Source organism: Acipenser ruthenus, chromosome 17, assembly GCF_902713425.1.
Source record: "Acipenser ruthenus chromosome 17, fAciRut3.2 maternal haplotype, whole genome shotgun sequence".
Classification (NCBI taxonomy): Eukaryota; Metazoa; Chordata; class Actinopteri; order Acipenseriformes; family Acipenseridae; genus Acipenser; species Acipenser ruthenus.
This window is the reverse complement of record NC_081205.1, coordinates 23,206,382-23,229,643: the sequence shown is the minus strand read 5'-3', so window position 1 is coordinate 23,229,643 and position 23,262 is coordinate 23,206,382. Positions and strand designations below refer to the sequence as shown.

The window sequence follows — 23,262 nt, the reverse complement described above, 5'->3', positions numbered from 1 at the left end:
GAAGTAAGCAAAAACTTGCTGCTAACATGAAATAAAGAAAATGTAAACAATGCCAATTCCTGGTAAGCATATTATGGTTTAAACAGTCCTTTTAAAAGTGTGTGTTGATTTTCAAAAGATAACTTTAGTTTCTATTTCTAAAAACGTGTGTAGGCCACCACACAGGTTGGGCAACAAATTTGCAAACCCTGGACACCATGGGCAAGGATTTGATGAGGCATGTCTAAAAGGTGTTTAAATTGTTCAGGAGGGATACAATTATTACATCCTCTATTTGGATAAGGAAGTACTTGTCAACTGAGCACCTGCTATTAGCTCACTATCGGGTCTGTCAGATCCTCAGTCTTGTCCCTTGCGACTTAAATAGACTTGAAACAGGGAGATGCTGCTTTTGCATATTATGGACTGCATTTCCGGAATTATGTTTGAATAACAATATCATGTGAAGGACAGCACATTTGCACAAAGGATACAAATGCCAGTTGTTTCTATTTTTGTGGCCTTTCCCTTTAGGTCCATCACTAGCTTTATAGTGTTACAGTACCTGCGGTTGGATTGCATCCATTATCATTCATTATCTATGTTAACCTGGGATTATTTCACCTTCCTTTATAGCCTCCCAGACATTCATCACCATGATGCTTTTAGGGTCACTCATTACCCTGGTCCTACAGTACTGTATATAAAGCAAGTCCTGACAATGGCAAATGATGGCCAAATCTGGGTGGACTATGTTAATAGTTAATGGTTTATCCAAGCAAAGAAAACCCTATAAATTAATTAATCTAATAAATAAATAAATATCTGGGCTGGTGGAGTTATGGCTCTTACAAAGCATGGACAGATTAAAAGGCAAGGGCTTTTAAAAGCTGAATCCAGCCAATTCATATAATAGAGAATACCATCTAGAGTGCTGTACAGTACAATCTGATAGAGGAATCACCACTTCAAGTGAAAATCAGCTGGAGCTAACAATGTCCGATAATATATATTTTGTTATAATTTATAGTGAAATAAAAAATTATTAAATAGTATACCTACTCAAAATGTGACTTTTTGATATAAAGACATTTCATATAGAAATATCAGGATGTGCTATGTTATAAGGTAATAACTGGTAAAAGCTTTGTAGAAGTATGATTAGCCTGTCACTCATCTTGCTCACCCTGGTCTCAGACCCTGCTCGTCTGATCTCATGAAAGGCACCTTATTATTGCTTAATTAATATGCTTGTAATTTTGCACCTCTATATTTTGCACAATTTTTATTATAACTTGTACAAATAGATAACATTCCCATTGCGGTTTTGAATGTAAAGAAAAAAATGTCAACGTTGCATTTATATTACAGTTTATAATATAGTAGTGCTCACAGAGGTCAATGTGAGCTTCATTATAATAAATAAATTTAAAAAAAAACCCTGATCTACTTCCTGTACATTTGTATGCCTTCTTTCCTTCCATCAGTTTTCTATGATCCTTTCATGACAGTTACACAGTGTCATATATGCTGTCCAGCTGTCATTGCTGGAACTGAAAGGTAACAAGAAAATGCAACTTTTATAGATTATAGATTACAAAATCCTCTTGCCCTCTGATTGGTTGTCAGCTATGCATTCAGAAGTTGTTGAGGATATCTCCACAGTTGTATACTACCCACAGCTGGTAATAAAAAATACATTTAGTTACAATCCCCAATAAGCCTCCAGAAGAGTACACGTAGACCTACTGGTAAAGGATTACTGGAGCACACACCAGGGATTTACATTTTTTAATGTAAGTGCTACGTTATAGACGTCTAGATGTAACATATACGACTTCTTCCTGTACAATAAGAAAACAGTAGTGATTCACTTATCCTTATCCAGAATCAACTGTTGTAAACTCTAATCAACGCTAGAGGGCAGAAAGGTTTTAATAACAGTTTTTCTTTAATGGAAAATGTGCATCAAAATTAAACAAGTAAATATTTTAAAACGATCTAAAAACGCGTGATTATGTTGTAGGTACAATAGAAAACATGTCACAAAAATATAAATTCGATTTTTGTCTAAAATGTAACGTTACACAAATTGGTGACTAGCAGTTCGAACGTTTTAAACTTGACTTTTTAAAAATGCAAGATACATACACAATTAAAAATAAACAATAGAAGACAATAATTCAATGTAATTGAAATATGTATAATGTAAATAAAATACTCTAACGATGACCAGTTGTACTGTATATCAATCCAGACTCGTGTGGTACAGTATAAAAACGAGACTAGAGATTTGGCGATAGTTTTCTTGTTGGGTCATTTTTTTCTAAAGGTTAAAGAATAATTATACCCTATTGTCTAAGCAGGTTTTTAGTTAATATATCAAAATCTATTATTCCAATATGAAATACCAGCAGGTTGGGATTAATAATATTTTGAAACGGTTTCCTTATTAATTTAGTATTACCTTTACACTCATAAAACTTGTTACTGCCAAAACAGAAATGACTTGAATCAAGTAGCTACACCCTGAATGTAACTTGTTTCAGTGTGTTAATGACGTTAAGCAACATGATTGTAAATTGTAAGATCATGAACAGTTAAGATTTTCCTCCCGTTCGTGTGATTGGCTGAAAGTTTTGTTACTGGCTATAAAAGCAGCATCAAAGTTGTATTTCCAGCACAGACAATTTACTTTCTACAAACGCGTAACTGGTGGAATATATACCGCAAATATTTATGTGAAGAACATCTGGAATCCCCACCTGACTTGATTAATATTTCTTGCCAAGTCGTTTTTCTTCCATTGGCTTTTGAACGCTTCTCGAAGCTCCTCGGATATTTTACACGGCTGCATTGTTGTCTTTGCCATGTCCTGTCTACAGTTAACAGGGTTTATGATCAGCTGTTTCGGCTGGATTGGAATTATAGTTGCCACTGCCACAAATGAATGGGTTCTGACCTGCAAGTACGGGGTTTCTACCTGTAAGAAAATGGACGAACTGGGAGCCAGAGGTCTGTGGGCAGATTGTGTAATTTCCACAGCGCTTTACCACTGCAAATCACTCAATCAAATCCTCACATTGCCTGGTAAGACTCCTCTTTTTATGATGTTCTCTTATTATTAAAAGTCGACCCAGTTGCCCCCAATTTCCAACACCTACTTAATGGAAATTGAAAATACAAATAGGAGTTATTAAAGATGTCATTGTCCAGATTTCTAGAGCTACTTTAAAATGATTAGATATGTATTATTAATAAATGCCAAGTGAGTTGGTTTATTAGGTAATGGTTTAAACTAATACTGTATTTGCTAACTAATAATTACTCAAATATTTGCAATTTAGTTGACTTGTTCAGTTGTTTAATAAACATGGTTCATAGTCACTTATCACTAAATGTACAGTTTGTATGAACGCATTAAAAAACAAAGACAGACTTGGAGAATAACAGAATTCTCACTGGGATTCATTTTAAAGGTGTGAACAGTGGAAGATTAAAATTCCAAACACAGTACTTTATTTATTAAGGGTCCATTTACAAGTGGATTCAATGCATTAGGTCTGTTGTTTTCAGAATGAAAACATTATTCATTTAATAATATGCTTTAAAGGGTTATATTTCACTGCTGTATATGTAGCAAACCTCCTATATTCTTCTGTCTTGCATTCTTGAAAGCTCACATTTTCAATACACCTTTCCCAGCCTACATCCAGACGTCTCGAGCCCTGATGATCACAGCCTCTATCCTGGGGCTGCCTGCCATCCTCCTCGTGATGATGTCTCTACCGTGTATCAATCTGGGCAACGAACCACAATCAATCAAACACAAGCGTTCTGTACTGGGAGGAGTACTTGTTCTACTGGTAGGTAAGTCTCCCCTGTGTGATGTCCTTTTTGTTTTACATGAGGTACAGGGGACCAGTACTGTATATATGAAAAGCATGCTATGGCACCTGTATTCATTATTTAAACAATGTCAGTATTTAGATCCCCCATCATTTAGATAAATTGAATATACCCTCTTTTGGCAAACACAGTTGGTAAACATCAATTTTTACTGGGCAAGATGTGCTCAATTACTAAGCTTATGGACACTTATGGAATAAAAAATAAAATAAACTTTTTCTAATAAACCTGATCTTACATGCATTGTAGTTTTAGTGTTTTTTTACACTAGAGCAAAAGTGGGGTCAATCTGTCCCACTGCCTGTTACTGCATGTTCTCTCGCTCCATGGGGGCAGTTACAATATAAAAGTGTGAACATGTAAAAAGCCATGGCGTAGTCATGGAACATGCCTTTGTCATGCGCCATCACACGCTGGCTTATTCCTTTCCCCTTTCCTTCCAGCATTCGGTGGAATAATATCCACTGTCTGGTTCCCGATTGGGGTGCACCGTGATTCTGGATTGATGACGTTCGGGTACTCGCTGTACACAGGCTGGGTTGGCTCAGCGCTCTGCCTGTTTGGAGGCTCTATGATCAGCTGCTGCTCTGGAGACTCTCCACAGTACGATGAAGACCGCTACTACTATGCCAAACAAGGCGAGGACACCACAGCCTCTACAAACCATGCCAAGAGCGCACAGGTGTGAGGGAGAATTGAATTACAAAGACTGTGCCCCTGGGGCCATATTCCAAAGACTCACCACACTAAACAATAAAGACCGTACTGTGTACTGTGTACTGTTTGTAAAGCATGATATGTTTTTTTTTTTTTTTTTTTTTACAAACTCTTTATGTTTGCGGGTGGGGGTGGGGGGTGTCTAAGGAGATGTCTGTCTTTCTGTATTTAAATACACATGTATGTCACACTCATCGGGAATGCATGTCATTGAGGGGGGCATCTTTCCATGATTTTGAGTTCTATTATGTATGTTACTAACACACTAGTTTTGTTTATGTTCTATAACAAACCATTATTATCTTGAGAGCACCTAGTAGCATGGTATATAATGGCCTTAAATTAATATAAAGCCAAGACCTATTGGTTTGTATGTATTTTCATGAAAGCCCAATGAACCACAATGGTACTTTAAAGAACACCCAGCAAGTGAATGTTTTTTTTATTTTATTTTTACTAACAGCATGAGCAAAATAGCCAAATGACTATAGAACACACTTTATGTACTGTATATGGTCATTTAAACAAAATGGACTGTTGATACCTTTAGAAATTGTATCTGAATTCTGTTTATTCAAGCTGTGAACTAGAGCACCCCCTAACATTTCCCACCAGTATTGCATGTAATAGGTATGAACTCCACCTGATTGTATACACTGTACTGCTGAAGCCTTTCCACATCCTGGGAGACTAGATAAAAAGGGCTGTAAAGATGTTTCTTCCTAATTAATTGGCTGTAACCCCTTAATTAGGTCATTTTGTATCTGCTTAACAAGAGAATAAAAGTCTACATGTTTTTTAAAGTGTGTGTATTGAATACTGGAGCGACTGTTTCTTTGGCTGTATTAAAAACATGACAAGCTATTTCAAACCAGTGAGCTGACATACAATTTAACACACCAATCTTTTACATGACTGCTCTGCTTTTATGGTTTTGTCGTAATAATCAAACAAACTGACCTATTAAAGTACCGATTTAACACTTTGATTTGAGGGAGGGTTGATGGGGAGGGTATAGCAAATCAACTTATTGTTTAATATGAAGATATTCCCCAGTTGAAAAAAGCTTTGACATTTGCCCTCTAGGTGGCAGACAAGCTTTATTCACAGAAGTGCCTTAATAAGATGGTATCCTGTAGGATTCAATTGAATGCTTATGGCACCTCTATCCTTATTTGTGTTAAGTGAAAGTAACTAATAACTGTGCCATTCATTTAAGTAAACACTGCATACAATGCAAAAAATAAACTATCAGAGATTGTTGTACTGTTATTTGGTCATTTTAAAATTATGCAATGAATCTAGATAATTACATGTCAAAATGTATACCTTGGGGGTAATGTCAACTAAATAAATATATCATTAAATGTACAACAAATGTTTTGGGTTATTTATTATGGTATCACTAAATGATTGTTGTTCAAATAAACACATACATTGGTGCTTAAAACATTCATCAGGATTGTATGTTTACTTTTCTTTCTACAAAGGGATTTTGTCTGAAACGTCCTGAAATCAAATCATGAATAATATGTGTTTTTATTCTTTATAAAATATTTTCCTCCGTATTTTTTAATATGGGTTGATTAATCAATCATAATTGCTACTTATAGGCTACAGGGGTTACCTGCATATATATATATATATATATATATATATATATATATATATATATATATATATATATATATATATATATAAACACACACACAAAGCATAATGCGTTTACAGGAACACCATAACATAGGAATAAATCATGCAAAAAATCAGTAATTATATACTCTACAGGGATTCTGAACTCTTATTTTTACCTCGTTTTCAGTTTTCGCCTCTGAAAAAGGGGTACATCAATTACTATTGGCACAACAGGAGGAGTATAAAGAAAACATACACTAAATGTAAAAATAGTATCATTTAATTCTGGAAAGTTATCACTGCAATACACGCTTTAACTCCCATCAATCCTATTGGCTCAGGGTTTTTCAGAGTTTGTTTTCCTCATCAGCGATTGGGTATTAAAAGTAACGGTGAAGTTTTATTCCCAGTTGAGGTATTCCGTTCATTTTTTTCTTCTTTTGGATCCCGTGAAATCACCGTTACTACAGTCTGGTTTGCAATGTAATTTGTCTTATTCATTTACATACATTTAGATTTAGCCACATATTCAAAGGTTTTTAATAATACTTCTTATTATTTGCATCGAGAAACTTTTTAAAGGTGATAATTGTACGTGCATTCCAATGGCTTCCACCTGTTTGCAGATGTCAGGGTTTTTGCTCAGCTGTTTCGGATGGATTGGGATCATTATCGCGACTGCCACCAGTGAGTGGGTCGTGACTTGTAGGTTCGATATTACCACCTGCAAGAAAATGGACGAGCTGGGGACTAAAGGTCTCTGGGAAGACTGTGTGCTGTCCATTGATCTGTACCACTGCCGGTCGCTAACCGATATACTTTTACTACCAGGTATATATAAGTGTCTCAAGATAATTGTTTAATTATTGTTAGACGTGTATTTAGCATTAGTCACTAATGTGACTAATTTCATAGCTTGGTTAACATATTTTACTAATACATATATTTGACAAAGTAATATGTGTTTTGCTAACACTGTTTTTTGTGCGTCTAAAGTATAGTTTGTAAATAATGTGTGTTTGTAATTTATTTTGTAAGATTTATATTTAATTATTTAACATTTGGTTTTACTTTCTGTGCACCAGTTTCAAATTATATAGAAGTTAATATATTATCAATTCATTGTTAACCATTAGGAACCTCAACAGAGAGAACACATATAAAAGGACATATACTTCAAAGTCGTTCGAAATATATATTCCACTCTAATGTGCGTGTGCGTGCGTGCGTGCGTGCGTGCGTGTGTTTAATCAACCTGTATCTCTGTATGTTGATTATTATTGACTCCACTCGAAGTACCTGTGACACCGCGGCATTATCGGTAACGTGCACGGAGAAAGGTAGCAGCAGGGCTGGTAGGTGACATAACCACACACAAAGACATAAGAACGATATACGCACCTGTAAAGGAGCCGGCTCTTGTACAGCTGTATAGGCGCTATGCTTTAGCGCTAGAGGACCCGGGTTCGCACCCGCCGCTCTGCTTGTGTGTGGATTGCTAAATTCTGTGTCATGCGTTAACCGAGATCGCTACAATGTGAATAATTTACATTTATCATAAAAATGACATGGTTCTGATGAAACTATGTATACATGTTATTCTATTATACATGCAGTGGGTGTAGGTAATGATGGACGACGTTTTCATGGTATCAACACCTGCAATGTGTTCTTTATATTTTTGCACGGATTGTGTTAGTAAAATACGTTGTTTTTAAAAGTGAAAACACAGAGCATTCTCAAATCTTCCCCAGCCTACATCCAGACGTCTCGAGCCCTGATGATCTCAGCCTCTATCCTGGGGCTGCCTGCCATCCTCCTCGTGATGATGTCTCTACCGTGCATCAATCTGGGCAGCGAGCCAGAATCCATTAAACACAAACGTTCTGTGTGGGGAGGAGTTCTTATTATACTGATAGGTAAGGTCTCAGACTGCACCGACCCAGTTTTGGTGGCAACAATCCAAACCATTCCACAATTGTTTCTTGTGGCACAGGAAGGTAAACACATAGACTGAAAGCTTGGTAAAAAAAAAAAAAAAAAAATTATAAAGGTGATAACGCTACAAAAAAAGTTTTTTTTCAGTAATTTACTGTCCTGGTTTTAATGCTGTAGACTTCATTATTGTTTTACATGACCTACTGAGACCAGATCCACATTTTAATTTACATTGTTAAGAATATAAATAAAAAAGTATATATTCTTTAAATTAATATATGAATTGTAAATTTTCTTACCTCTCATTAGTGTCACACTAACATAAGGTTTAACTAAATACATGTAGCACAGGAAATGAACAGGAACAGGAAACCATGTGTGTTCCTTACTGTTGTGTTGTACTAGAAAAAAAATGGACTTAATGTAAAAAAAAAATAAAATAAAGTCTCTAAAACTAGAATATCAACATCAAAATTATAACATACTCATGAAAATGTTATTATGCTAATCAAACATGAACATATTTGTTATGACCTCTTTAAGAGGTGTCTGGGGTTTTAAAAGCATCAGAACTAGTTCTGAAGAAACTATTATTTGGTCTGTTTTTCTTCCAGCTATCTGCAGCATTATACCCACTGTCTGGTTCCCGATCGCATCGCACCGTGACTCAGGCTTGGTGACGTTCGGCTACTCTCTGTATGCAGGCTGGATCGGCGCAGCGCTCTGCCTGTTCGGAGGCTCAATGATCAGCTGCTGCTCTGGAGACTCTCCTGAGTACAGTGAGAACCGCTTCTACTACTCCAAGCAAAGAGCGGCCCCATCAACCTCCCCAAACCACGCCAAGAATGCCCACGTGTGAAGGTGGTTTGTATCACACAGACTGTGCCCTCTGGGGTCACGTGTAAAGTACTGTACATTTTTGTAAAACTATATTATGTTAAAACCCTTATGAATTTGTTGATCAGCATAAGATTCTGCAGTGCCTTCTTTAGGAGATCAGCATATTCTGATCCACATGTGAAGAATACCTGCAGCATATACAACAAATGAAACACCTTAACCTCCATAAAACTAGAACGTAAAGCTGCGTTTCCACGACCATGAACTGTGAGTGAAATACCATTCCTCTTAGTCCGATCCAGGACCTCACAGTAACATACAGGGGGACACACACAGTACTGACCGCTGGTGTGACTTTGCATTACTGGTAAACCAGACATACAGTTTGTGGACTTCCTTAAACATTTGCCATAGTAAAAGCATAGCAAAGTGTAATAAAGCACAGTGAAAGCATTTTAAAGAATAGCGATGTATGTATTGCCATAACTATGGGGAAAGCATGGTAAAACAGCAAATATACCATGCAAAAATACTGTGGTAAACTTTTATATGGGTTGTTTCATAATTATTTCTTTTGGACTTAAATTAATTGCATACAGTATTTATAAGCAACAATGGAGTGACATCATTTTCACTTATGGCAGGAGAAATACTAACTTACTTACGCAACAGTAGAATTCAATGAAGTTATAATCAGTACAATACAATGTAAAAATGACAGAGAAATACAATTCCATTCACTTTTTTACTATGCAACTTTTGAGTTTCTGGCAACCAGGTTTGCAATAGATCCTGTCAAAACGAAATGTTTATAATTGTTCTCAGGTTGAAAGCAAGGATCAACTGAGGGAGGTCAAGTGCAGTTCTTTTGAATGGTGGCTGATCAGATGTACACACATCACTCTCAAGAGTTATGTACAGCTATATTTAGATTGTATATGTGCAATTAAAGTTACAAAAAATCCTATACTTTGCTGTGTTTTCATTGTTTCACATAGAACTTGAAAATGTTGTCTGTATGTATTTTTAAATGAGGCCTATTCACTAGACTTTTCATAGGTTAAACAGTTTTAGAATAAATTAGAATAAACATCTTTTTATCTAAATGGGCTTTTAAAAAAAACAACCCTTAACTAAACATTCCTTAAAGGTTTGTGAATAGGGCCAGTTAGGCCGTTCATTCTTAAACTGAATACACAATTAGTACTCCATGTTAAAGCGGCAGTGTTGAAATTATTTTCAACTTACAATAAAATATTTGTTTACTACATTAAATCTGTCCATAGCTTATGTTTATGTGTATTTTACTTTATCAGAAAGCAAGCACAGTCAATAGGCTTGCTAGTCATGAGCACAGATGCCAAGGGTTGACTATCCCAAAGAGTGAGACTTCCAGCCCCAAAGAGTGAGATTTCCTGGCCAAAGAGTCAGACTTTCTAGCTGGTGTGCTATGTCGTTGCTTAAGGCAGGGCCTCTCATATCTGGTCTTTGGGGACCTCCCACTTTGAAGCATAGCACCGATACCGCGGTACAAAAGAGCCAGGCTACCTTGCAGGAGCAGATATCGGGCTTTTGTCTTCATGTTTAGATTGTGTCACCTACCTGTCTCGACCCCTACCCCTGTGCATGCTACAATATTTTATTTTACTCATAATGCATGAGATAAGCTTAGGAATGCGTGAAAGAGTGAGATAACATGCTAAAGAGTGAGATAACATGCTAGTCTCATGGTGAGACTTGACATGTCTGCATGAGCTATGTACAGCCTCTTATTTCTCAGCTCATTTTGGCAATGCTGCTATCTGTTGGTTTAATTTCATAATTCATGGGCACCAATTTAATTGGATGTGTCCAAGGCTGCTAGATTAACAATGTACCTCTCTATATTTCTGGAGATCATCTATTGACATTTGCAGTCATGGATTAGTATGATGGTATCCACTTGCTTGGCTGCCAGTGCACAGAATGCAATGTTTCAGACTGATCTTGTTTTTATAGCAATGAAATTCTTAAACCTTATTGTGGAATAATAAATAACAGGGGTTCATGCTTTCAATCAATAGAAGCTGAATTGGAAAGGCATTTTTTTTTCAACTTTTAATACAACGAGTCTATTTTTGTTCCAACGCTATTTTTTAATGAAATGGACAATACGTTTTCACTAAGGGAAGAAGATTTCTAGCCTTTTGAAATGTGCTTGCCAAACCCAACTGTAGCTAATAATAATAATAATAATAATAATAATAATAATAATAATAATAATAATAATAATAATAAATATGTATAGCAAACGTTTACATGGTTTACATTTTAAACATGGAGTTTAATAGGCAACACCTTTGAAAAATACTTAAAACTAGTATGTGAGAAGAGATGACACACAGAGAATAACCCCAAAGTAAATAAATACATTTTAGTGTTATTATTATTATTATTATTATTATTTATTTCTTAGCAGACGCCCTTATCCTTTGTTACAATAAAACAGCACTCTGGCATCAATGACCACATCACCTGTTATGGAGTGTGTAGTTAGGCGTTTTCTATTTGTTTTCGTGTCTTCACTTTACCTGCTTTTATTTGTCCTGTTGGGCGAGAGTTGAAAATCGGCATGTTCCTTTGTTGTAAGCAGGTGATGTGGTCATTGATGCCAGAGTGCTGTTTTACAGAGGTGGTATAGGACTAGAATACTGCAACGTCTCATATTGAAATACTTGTGGCTCGATATGAATGATAAGGTTAGCCTCTGTAACCCACGCTCAGTCCATTAGCAAAATGTTGTAATTCACGACCAACATCTGATTGACAGGTTTGTGGTCTAAAGCTTCACCATCATTAAGTAGGGATAATCTTTTTTTTTTAATCAGTGGAGATTGAGAACAATTGCAGCCAAGACGAGCACCATCTGTTTATTGATTATTTGTGCTCCAGCACATTCGGCATCCGTCACGACAGGCCAACAAACCCTGGATGAAACCAAAACCAATGGAATTCAATTTAGACGGGGCTCCTGCGCTATGCAGCTGGAAAATGATTACCTGATACAGTGATTAGTACTCACAGTCAAACCACTTAGCAGCGGGCATCATAATACGGCAGGTTTGCACAATTTGTTTTAGAATTTTTTTAATTTTTTTTTTTTAGAGCTGCTCCCATGGCAGTTAGGACAGCACTGATTAAAACAATGGCTTATGAGGTCATGGAGACCACAAGATCTTCTCTAATCCTGGTGATAAGCAGGAGATGGTTTCTGTTTCTGTTTAAAGCTCAACTACAAATAGAAAACATATGTATTCATACCTAAAATTAAAAACAGTTACAGTTACTCAAAATCAAATGACCACAGTGGCGTAACTTTGGTTTCAAAAGGGGGTGGGGGTGGTGGGGACAGTTTCTGTAGCTGGTGCATGCATGAAGATTATTCTATCTGAAATAATAAAATATGTTACAAACAAGTATAATAAAACATTACATCCCTTGTATGTCTAATTTAAAGAATCCAAAGACATCCCTGCGACAATCATTCAAAACAATAAATTGTTGGCACAATGTTGTCATGAGTGATGAGTGTGTCAAATAGAAGAGTACTGAAATATATTTCTAGAAACCTTCAGGTTTCCCCACAAATGAAATCCCTGAGATAAATACAGTTGTGCTATTAAAATTATGCTAGTCATGTATTGGTATAAGAAAGGGTATTTTTATAAAGTATGTTCAGCTTCCATCCACTTAAAATATGCAGATGTAGCTTGAACCTAATGTAAACAACACCAAGCTCCAGACAATGAGTTTCAACCTTTAAACGTGTTCCTGTTTACAGGTAAGAACTCAACTTTACTATGATGAATGTGATAATGTTCGTTATGGTAATTCTTTATTTATTATGAGTTTCTGGAATATTGTTAACTGTGAGTCTGTGTGATATATTTAAATTTGGCATAATAATTTAGTAAAACACCATCTCATGATCCGGCTCCAGTGATCCTGGATCCGATCCCATTTTCCTTCCCGTTGACGTCTATACTGACTAGTGATTACACCAATAAATAATCGTGAAATAAAGGTTTTAGTACTCCTGCAATGTGAGGGGGACATTTCCAAATCTTTGAAAAAGTGAGGGGGACATGCCCCCCTCGTTCCAAGTGTAAATTACGCCAAGTATGAATGACCAAGATTTGAAAATACCTCTCTAAGTCACTAGGTTTGTATTGTTGATGTCAGGAAGAAATGACCTTGCCTTTAAAACCCAAGAGTTGATATCATGGCAACGCAAGTCATACAGGTCTGATCAGACGACCAGAGAACAGATGACGCCATGTTTTTTTTTTTGTGTGTGTGTAAGAGATAAAAGCCCCTTCAAGCTTGTCTGTAAGCACAAATCTTAATAACCAAAGAGGTGTGATAGCAGAGTGTGAAAACTGTCAATTTGAATTGCAACACATTCTATACTTGTCAGATAGAATTGGTCTGTGACAGAAATTATAAATGCCTCTTTCACACTCATTACTGCTCACAGTTATCCTGAGACAGCATGTGATATACTGGTAAACAAAAAAAAAACAAAAAAAACCCACTGATAATAAATTGGATTGTGTCTAATTACACAGCTCACCCATTACGATACAACGAACACTAATCTGTGTTGTTATACACCCAAACACAAAGGAAAAACAAAACAAAACACAAAAGCGCGTTGGTCAAATAGGTATCAATTGTACCCTTTAACAAAGACATTGAGAAAGGCTTCTAGTCAGAACTTCTGTCATTGGATTTATTTAGTTTGTTTTATTATTTCTAAATGTTGATGTAAAAACTGTATCTGTGTAAATAGTGTCAGCCTGTGTCAGCCACATTGTCCCAGGTGAGATGGGATCTGGAATAGGAGTGATAGGGCCGTTGACTCATTGTCAATAAATGAGAAAAAAAGTGTGAAAAGCTCAGCAAGGACTGTAACTTTTGTTAGAGATTTTTATTTTGTTGTTGGTGGTTTTCTGAACCCTGTATTAACTTCAGTAATGCAATTAGCCTCTTTAAAAATAACCTTCTGTAAATACATTCGAAGGACATGCAGAGCTACACATTTGCTTTCTTGTGGACTTGAAAGCTTTACCATGCCAAATAAATATGAGATTGGTAGATTTCTTAATATGCTTTTTTTCCTTTCCATATTTTACTAGATTTTTTTTATCTGTATATATAATTAAACATCCACATCCCAACATTGGTTCCATGGTGTTGTTCCATCACAAGTTTGAATTACAGAAGAGAGGTTCTGTATGTCTGTGGTGGTATGTTTAGCTATGCATCTTACTTTATTTAGATAGGGAAGTGTTTTCCTGATATGAATCATCCCAATAAGAAAGTGTGCTTCTCATCTCGATCTCTCACTTTTCAGAGATACTTGACAATCTTGATTTCTTCTCATTTAAATCCGCAAATGTTTTTTTTCGCTATTGGAGAAACAAGAGAGGGACATTTCAAACAAAGACTGAGACAAAGAAGAGATACTAAATTGTTTTAAATGCTACTAAAATGTTTCTATCACATTTAAAATGGATATTCCATAATTTACCTGAAGAGATTCTTATCTACATTGTAATAGACAATGCCCTGCAGCTTGATCTCAATAAAGACAAAAACTGTTTAAAGATACTCTCTATCATGTGCCAATGAAAGTCAGCACTGAGGAGCTGCTCCAACAGTGCAACATAAAGTGTGTGGCGGGAACAGTTATACTAAGATGATGGAACTGGCTTGGACATGTGCTATACAAAGACAGAAACTCCATGTGCAATGTTATCCTAGACTATCCAGAGGGCAGAAGAAAACTAAGCTGCCCACTTGAGACTGAGCTAATGGCAAAAAACTGCAGACACCTGGCATCACTCTAAGTGAAGCAAGAACGATGGCACAGGACAGAAACAGATGGAGAAACCTGATTAAAAGAATGGTTTGCTTGGCATCCCAATGTGGCACTTGGCACACTGAAATCGACTGATTATTATTCAGATAAAGACTTTTGTTCATTTTGTTCTGTATATTGTGGAATACACAATAAATATTTCAGAAAATGGGTAACATTCTAAGTATTTCTGTTTCTCTTTATCATGTTTCAGGACTATGTCTCGTTTGAAATACACCTCATTTGAGGCATATATAAGACATTCTCAACTATTTCTCTGAGAAAGCAGTACATTTTCCCTCTGGGACCTGCTGCGATGCAATCAAATACTGTGATATTTTCAGCCGTCTAAATTATAGTTCACTCATGGTTCTCAAAATGAGGAACTCCCCATGTAACACATACCCATACATTACCATGTAGCAGTAGACACAAGCTAATTACTACATTATTGTGAGTTCATTGAACTTTGTTGTGAGTTCACTGAACGTATTAAAACCTAACCTCACACCATGCAATGTTTAGGACAGACTCATTGCTTACTGTAATTGTCTCCTGTGACATATTCAAACAACACAATCGTCTAACAACTATGCTGAGCCTGTGTAAACAGTAACAACAAAACAGTAGCAGAATGGTGGGTAAGGTGAAGTGTTATAGCAATGAGCCTTAAGGACATGATGTTGAGCTGTGGAGTTCTCCGGTTTGAGTAGAGTCTCAAGAAACGTTTGAAGGGGTATCTGATTTCATTCCATAGTCGATTCATGACCCAGGGTATGAGCAAACAGTATTAAAGCAATCTACGATTTTGTTGAAAAGATATTGTGGGTATAGGATCAGCACAGAAGACAGTAATGAGTTTTCTCTAAACACTTCAAAATGTGATTGCAGCTAACAGAACCTGTTGTGCATTTCCAATTGTAAAGGACAAATGTATAAATATAGAATCCCTTGTTCCTTAAAAATTAAAACACAGGTCCACAGGGGAGCTTGTTTTGGTTGTGTATCCTCAACTTGCTCTCTACTGCTCCTCAGGAAGACCTAAGAACTGCTGATTTGAAACCCTTGCTATTATACACCAATGACAAGAGTAAACTTGCTGTGTGCTTTTATTAAATATACATTTTTTGTGAAATATTTATTTGAAAGCAAGTAATGACATATTGTCATCAAAACAACAACGGTAAAATAAGAGTCACTCTATTATGTATCTGCAATAAATAATTTCATTGTTGCATGAGACTGCACAATATCTCATTATACAGTGTACCAAAGCAAAGGAAACACAAGAAAAAACAAACAAACCTTAATACAGAAACATCATACCAGAACTGCAAAATACACGGCAGAATATATATATATATATATATATATATATATATATATATATATATATATATATATATATATATATATATATATATATATATATATATATATATATATATATATATATGCAGAAAAGCCAATCTCAACATTTTCAAACAAAGACTGAAGAAACTGGAATGACTGAAAGATAGTTTACAAGTAGCTCTGGATACGTTTTCATTCAGAGATAAGAGAAACACACAGTAGCTGACTGTAAAAGCAATAGTGACAACACTTGTTTCGTACTGTAACAAAATAGTCTTGCAGGTTCGTAATTTAACACATCGATACCATACAGTATTTCAATTCAGCCTGTTGGGCCTTTATTATAATTCCAAAGCTGTTGCAGAGTTGTATTATACTGAATGTCTCTGCTCTAGAAGAAAAAATAACACCTTTCACTGCAGCGTGGAAGTCAAATTCACCTCTCATTTGACAAAAATCACAAACAGTTCTAAAAAGACAGTGCCAAAAATAGTTATTGAAATAGTGTTAATTTCTTTGAGTACAGACAGTTTGTGTTTCCATGCATTATTCAACACCGTCAGCAAACTGGCTTGTTTTCTGAAAAGGGGCCTAAACAGCTCCAGGGAACCCTAACTTGCCATGTTTACCTTATGCTTCTTTTGGTTGCCATGCTACAGAACAGATAAATACTGGTGTATATTGCCCAATTTAAGTGGTTTTGCCAATACAAGCACAAATAATGCCAATGAGAGGCCGAGTCAAACCCTGCCTTGGCCTTGACTTCCCAGTTATAAATGTAATATAGCAAGTCCAAAATAATATACTGTAACATTTAACAGCAGGTTACCAGTTTTCTTATATCTTCAGTGTTTTAAATTTATATTTGCAGCTTTGACAAAATATTCCCTGTTACAATTTCAACTTAGATTTTGTTTTTCTTTGTATCTGTTATAAGCAATAACCATGTTAAAAAAGGAAAACCACTCCCAGACAAAATGCAGTTATTATTATATTCAAAGAAAGGAAAACAGCTTAATTCCTTCTTTTTTGGACAGAGAATTAAACGCTGTGTAAACACAAGACCTGTAACTACAACAGGTGCCAGCAATAATGAGCAGTTATGTAATCTCACTTATTACTGGAAGTGAAGGGTCAAATTGTATGTTTGAAATAAGGTTTATGAAAGTTCATGTACATAGGGTGTGGACCACAATAACAAGCCAGTGGTCTGGCTAAAACCGGTCCTATCAAGGTTGTTTATGTGGCAGAGTGAACATAAAATGTTTGAAGTGCATGGGGTGGTAGTGATGGGAACATAGCAACTCCTTAACCAATAAATGTTCAAGACACAAAACCAATTAGCTTTGTACACATAAGGGCCTAACCATAAGCTGTAGCATATAAATACACTGAACCTTGATACATTTCTTGGGCTATTCGGGAGATTCAAGAGGACATCCTTCACTCCTGTTCCTCAAAGAATAACCCCCAGTTCAGGTAGATACTGCGCACCTATTCTGTAATTGTTTTTAAACTAGCTGACTAGAATATTCCGTCTAGGAGTAGATTTGCAATAACTGTGTATTTCTGTATTATCAATAATCAATATGTTTGACTTTACTTACTGTTGTCAAGTATCATTAATAACATGGATTAATTAAAGTGATTAAAATTACTTACAGAGGTATCTGAATAATGATAAGGCTCTTTAATTGATTATCTGCCGTTTAATGTAAGTGTAGACACCTAAAATAAAACGTGGAAGAACATTGAGGCCATTCCCTAAATCTCCTGTATCCCTTTTTGCTTTGACATGCATTTCAACATCAAAATACTTCAGGAAGGGAACAAACAAATGGACATAGTTGGAACATAGTAGCCCCCCCTAGGAATAAGGAATGGAGACTGCCCTACAGGATGGTGAGTGGCTATTGAAAAGCACTTCTTGTAGGATGGGGTGCAAATTAAGACACATCCAACATTCAGTGCAACCATTGAACTCCCATTCATGCTTTTTTTTTTTTTTTTTTTTGTAGGAGAAATACAAGCAAGTCACATTGAACTTTTACACACCCTTCGACTTGTACATCAGACTATTCTCAATATACACAAATTCAGGCTGCTTGCAAAGGACAGGGTTTAGAACAGTAAGGTACATCTCCACAGATAAAATGCACAAACCCAGTCGAAAAATAACACCTTAAAGCTGTCCCTTTTCCCAGATACAGTAGAACTATCTCTGGAGGATAATTAGGGGAAAGGTTAATGCACACAACACCGACTCATGAAGGCACTATTGCAAGCAAAGACCAGTTACTATTTGTTTACACACACACCCTTGGGCTAGATGTCATGTAATGCCAGTAGAGGAAACAGCTTTCAGTAGATACCCAACTCCTGCTTTAACATTACAGCTGTACTGGTAGTGAAGTATGCCATACATTTTCAAAACTGTCTCGATATTAAACTCCAAACATTTTAATGAGAGACATGGCCTAGTTATATGGGCCCATCTGTCACTGCGGAGAGCCAATGCATTACATCAGTATTTTCTCTAGTCAACCATAAATTGAAGTAAAAACTTTTCCAGAACTTTCATGTTTTAAACCAAATGCAGGCTGGAAACCAATACAGCAGTTTGTTGGAAATTGAGCTAACACTAACAATGACATTTTCTGCGATTATTGGGCTATGAATTTTGTGTGGGTAAACTGAATCCCGGATTTTCCAAATAGCTTCAAACTGTTAAACTATAGAACACGGCCTGAGGTCTGTAAAAATCTAAATAAATATATAGAAAAAAAATAATAAAATAAAATAAAAAAAACCTTTCAAAATAAAAAAAGCAAACGTTCTAGCCCAAGGGTTGTTTTAACATTAAACACATTCTAATACATTCTTACTCCGGTGAGTAATCTAGCTCGTCACTGGCGATCAGGGCTTCAGAATTCCGACTAGATTTCCCTTTGCTTTTGGGTTTACTGCTGTGTGAGGTCCTGTTGTCTACACTGTCAGGCATGGCTTGCTGCTGCTGGTAATGGTACCCACGGTCCTCCGGAGCACCCCAGTCCTGGTGCTGGCCGCCCCCCTCCTCTGGGTAGCCGAAGCCATCGTCCGCAGTGAAGCTATCATCCACGTCCCCGTCATAGCGCTGATAAGTACTCTGTTGAAAGATCTCTTCCCTGGCGCAGATCTCCAGCGTGCTGTTCCATATCCCGTAACCAAAGTAGATCAGCATGCCTGCAAAAAAGCACACACATGGGGGAGTCGATAACAAATGCATGCATATTCTGAGGCACTTTTTGGACATGGAAAGCACAGGTTGGCAAACTGGTCCTGCGGTTCCATTCCAGGTTTAAAGAGCAGTTTGGTATGGGTACGAAATGTCACCGTCATCTAAACTAATGTAGTCTTGTTCTTGTTTAGATTTACACTGCATGTCATTTCTGTTTCGTTCATTAAATCCTGGTGACTATTTAAAAACCCTGTGGCCTCAAATGTATCTATTAACCTGCCCCCCTGCAACACCCTGCCCCCAACTGGATATACAAAATACCACATTTGTTCTGATGTATTTCTTACATTCACTAGGGGCAGTGTTGCAGGAGACATATTTGAGAGCTCTTTTGAGGCCCCTTTGAGGCCAAAGAGACACTTTCAACATCTGAGTTTTAAAAAGTCAACAAGATGTGATGACGGCAACAGAAAATTATAAACAAATTGATTCAAAACAAGAGGAATACATTCATTAATATAACTAATATTTGTAACTAGAACCAAGTTACACTTTCATAGGGCAGATGATATGATGAAGTGCTTTAGGACCTTTCCAGGAGTTTATTTGGTTCAGTTTATACTTGGTTGGAATGGTCTAGGCTTCTAACAAGAACAATATTGTATAGTACAAGAAAGCAAGAGAGATGGTATGTAATGTAATGTAATGTAATATTTACAAGAATACTGCTGGTTGAACTCCCCCTCCTTGTGAGGAAGTTTGAATGGACAAGTCTTGGACTGCATATCTCTTGGTCCAAGTCAGACTCAACAAGGCACCATGCGGCAATGTCATCATTTAGATTTAATATAGGTAACTGCTGCCTTCTTATATTTGCCTGAAGGAATTATAGGCTGTAATGTGGAGCAGTGTGGAGTAGAGGTCAGGGCTCTGGACTCTTGACCGGAGGGTCGTGGGTTCAATCCCAGGTGGGGGACACTGCTGCTGTACCCTTGAGCAAGCTACTTTACCTAGATTGCTCTGGTAAAAACCCAACTGTATAAATGGGTAATTGTATGTAAAAAATAATGTAATTGTATGTAAAAATAATGTGATATCTGGATAAGGGCATCTGCTAAGAAATAAATAATAATAATTACTGAGGAAGACCCAGAACATTATTCAGATTTGTCACGTTGAATCAGTGCTGTCCATGGTGGCCTTATACCCAATTACAGTGGCAGGGCAGGTATGTTTCTAATGGTTTTTGTCCATCCCCTGATTTGTATTAACAACTTTAAAAAAATAAAATTCTCCCATGGACTGTTGCTGCTATGAAAAACATAAAAATGAACGAACATTTCATTCTTTGTCAGTGCAGCTGCTCATTAATGAGCTTTACAAAATGACATTAGAAAGAGATTCAAACCTTATGAATCACTATCCACTAATGTGCCCCTCAAGAGAATTATTGATTTGATCTTAGTTTGGAAAGAAATTGGTTTGCCATGTCCCTTTTCTAAATGTAATCAATTGCTGGTACATTTGTTACAACAGAATCAATTGGTTGGTCATTATAAGAACAACAGCAAAAAATCAATAAAAAAATGATAGAGATGGAGAAAACATGAACTGTTATTGGATACTAAGATGTTTCTCAAATTTGCCTGTTTTATTAGAACATTATTTCAAATTTCATTAGTATTCTATAAATGTTAAATTAAACTAATTCATATTCAGAACAAAACAACAAAGAATGTACAACTGCTAGACTAGCTTGCACACACGGGGGGGAGTGTTCAACTGATCCAGAGTCAGAACCTAACAGTACCACCAATGAAATGGCGAAGTCCCTGCAGTTGTGAGAGGTGTAAAAAGCTGCTCTCCTCATAGGGTATAATGGACTATTGTACAGCACTGGATCCCCACATAGTTGCAGCGAAAACATAAAGATCTTGACACCAGCTGAATTCATGAAAAGAAAACTAAATAAGCACTGCAACAGAAGAAAGAAACACTCGTATTAGAACAATTACAAAACATTAGGAAATGGATTGGAAACCCAAACTACACAGTGGTTCTGATATGGTAGCGCCCTGGTACTGATATTGCAACATAGTACTGATTAATACCATTGGTATCTCAGAATATGATACAGTTACCACTGTGGGCCTGTGCCACCACGAGCACTACAGCACCCACCCAGGACTGGTGACTGTGTTTTGTACATTGTGGAAAGGATACATGTATTTATTATTTGGGACTGTAACCCGTTGATTTATATCCAGTGCATAACACATTGTTGTGTGTTGCCTAGAGTTATTGTTAGGTCACCAGACCGGGATTATAATCATTAAAACCCGTTTACAACTGGATTACAATTCTCTGTTTGTTCATTGCGCACTGCATCACTCCTGCACCTATACACAATCAGCCACTTTGCCACAGGGCCCCATTCCATTAATGTGTCATACCACTGCAGCTGCCATTGTGCAACCACTGTTACAGAACCAATGACACATTATTGTAGTGATAAAAGTATTTAGTAACAGAAATATAAAGAATTAGGTATCCTCAAAAATCGCAATGTTACTTATAAAATAAAACTATGCATATAAAGTGCACACCACTTACCAATGAAGCACCAGACTGCAAAACGGATCCAGGTGATCCCAGAGAGCTTGAGCATTAGGTAAATGTTGACCAGCATGGCGAAGACTGGTACAAAGGGGACACATGGCGCCATGTATGGGAGCTTCTTGGGATTCTCTGGCTGCTGTAGGATGACAAAGACCAGGGCACAGATCAGCACAACCATGAGGACCACCAGGAGAATAGCCCACCAGTTGTGGTCCGAGATGTAGTCGGATCCAAAGATGATGAAGGAGCAGAAGATGACGTTCAGGATGAAAAGCAGCAGGACGCAATTGGTGACAATACGGCCGGTGGCAACAGTGGGCCGATCCATTTTACTGGGCAGGCCTAGCCGAATCCTCAAGGTATAGTAGCGAGGTCCAATCAGCTTCTTCAGCTTGATAAGGTATATATTCTCTGATTCATCAGCCTCTATCCCCGACGTTATATCGACGGTGCCATAGTTCGGATGATCGATGTTGTAGTTGGTTTTGTCAGACTTGCCAATCAACATTTCATTGTCTCCCAGGGATGGCAGGTTTTTGGCCCCACAAGTGTTGCTTGGTGGCCCACCATACTCCTCCCCATCACTCATTGGGGAGCAGGCCTCCTTCTCACACTCGGCTAGGATCCCTTCCTTCTTCTTGGTGTGTTCCTCAGAGAGGAACTTGACAAAGCCATCGATGTCGCTCTCTGGCTGGTAGCGCAGCAGCAGGACGCACACAGACACCAGTGTGTAGGCTAGGAGGGTCCCGATGGACATCATCTCTATCAGGTCCCTGAGGCTGACCAGCAGGGCCAACAGGGCGGCCAGGAACCCGGACACGACACAGGCCACAGCAGGTGTTTCTGTGTAGCTGCTCACGTGGGCCAGGAACCTACAGGAAAGACAGTCACTTAGGTTTTTTTTTTTTAAATTTAGTGCAATTGCAGTGAATTAGTAGTTATCTACCTTTTAGGTAAAGGGTAACTTGATTTGGGAAAAAGATATTTAATTAAAAAAGAAAAGATTAATATTGCACTTTAATCCCTCTTAACAAAAATGTGCCACTGTTTCTGGATTCCTTTGCTTGGTTGAGGTTGGAAAACCATAGGGTAAATAAGTGACAACCTATTTTATTTTATCATTTATTATAATTGGCAACATTATCTGGCCCCC

The 23,262-nt window shown here is 37.1% G+C and overlaps 3 protein-coding genes and 1 long non-coding RNA gene across 8 annotated transcripts in view; 3 read left to right on the top strand and 1 right to left on the bottom strand.

Moving 5' to 3' along the window:
- Nucleotides 1-2,244: 2,244 nt before the first annotated feature.
- LOC117423162 (claudin-11-like) lies at nt 2,245-5,408 on the top strand. Its single transcript, XM_034038641.3, has 3 exons — nt 2,245-3,069; nt 3,685-3,849; nt 4,332-5,408. Exons 1-3 carry the CDS (start codon nt 2,850-2,852, stop codon nt 4,574-4,576), a joined length of 630 nt encoding a protein of 209 aa, XP_033894532.1. The 5' UTR covers nt 2,245-2,849; the 3' UTR covers nt 4,577-5,408.
- A 1,137-nt stretch (nt 5,409-6,545) lies between these two features.
- On the top strand, nt 6,546-9,985 carry LOC117423718 (claudin-11-like). Of its 3 annotated transcripts, XM_058990141.1 has the most exons (4): nt 6,546-6,723; nt 6,867-7,071; nt 7,995-8,159; nt 8,793-9,985. In XM_058990141.1, exons 2-4 carry the CDS (start codon nt 6,867-6,869, stop codon nt 9,035-9,037), a joined length of 615 nt encoding a protein of 204 aa, XP_058846124.1. In that variant the 5' UTR covers nt 6,546-6,723; the 3' UTR covers nt 9,038-9,985. The 3 variants fall into 3 exon arrangements, with proteins under 3 accessions (XP_058846124.1, XP_033895725.2, XP_058846125.1); XM_034039834.2 differs by having other exon boundaries at nt 6,546-7,071; XM_058990142.1 differs by lacking the exons at nt 6,546-6,723; nt 6,867-7,071 and adding an exon at nt 7,451-7,595.
- A 7,567-nt stretch (nt 9,986-17,552) lies between these two features.
- Nucleotides 17,553-18,405, top strand: LOC131697965 (uncharacterized). The gene is made up of 3 exons (XR_009307585.1): nt 17,553-17,752; nt 18,096-18,175; nt 18,292-18,405. It is a non-coding gene; the product is annotated as an uncharacterized LOC131697965 (long non-coding RNA).
- Nucleotides 18,406-19,150: 745 nt separating this feature from the next.
- Nucleotides 19,151-23,262, bottom strand: part of LOC117422876 (probable cationic amino acid transporter) — a 29,630-nt gene continuing 25,518 nt past the window's right edge. For all 3 annotated transcript variants that reach the window (XM_034038083.3, XM_034038084.3, XM_034038085.3), the window contains exons 7-8: nt 22,104-22,981; nt 19,151-19,495 (exon numbers count right to left, since the gene is read on the bottom strand). In XM_034038083.3, the coding sequence (XP_033893974.2) occupies nt 19,155-19,495; nt 22,104-22,981 (1,219 nt within the window). In that variant the 3' untranslated portion in view covers nt 19,151-19,154. The remainder of the gene's footprint in view (nt 19,496-22,103; nt 22,982-23,262) is intronic.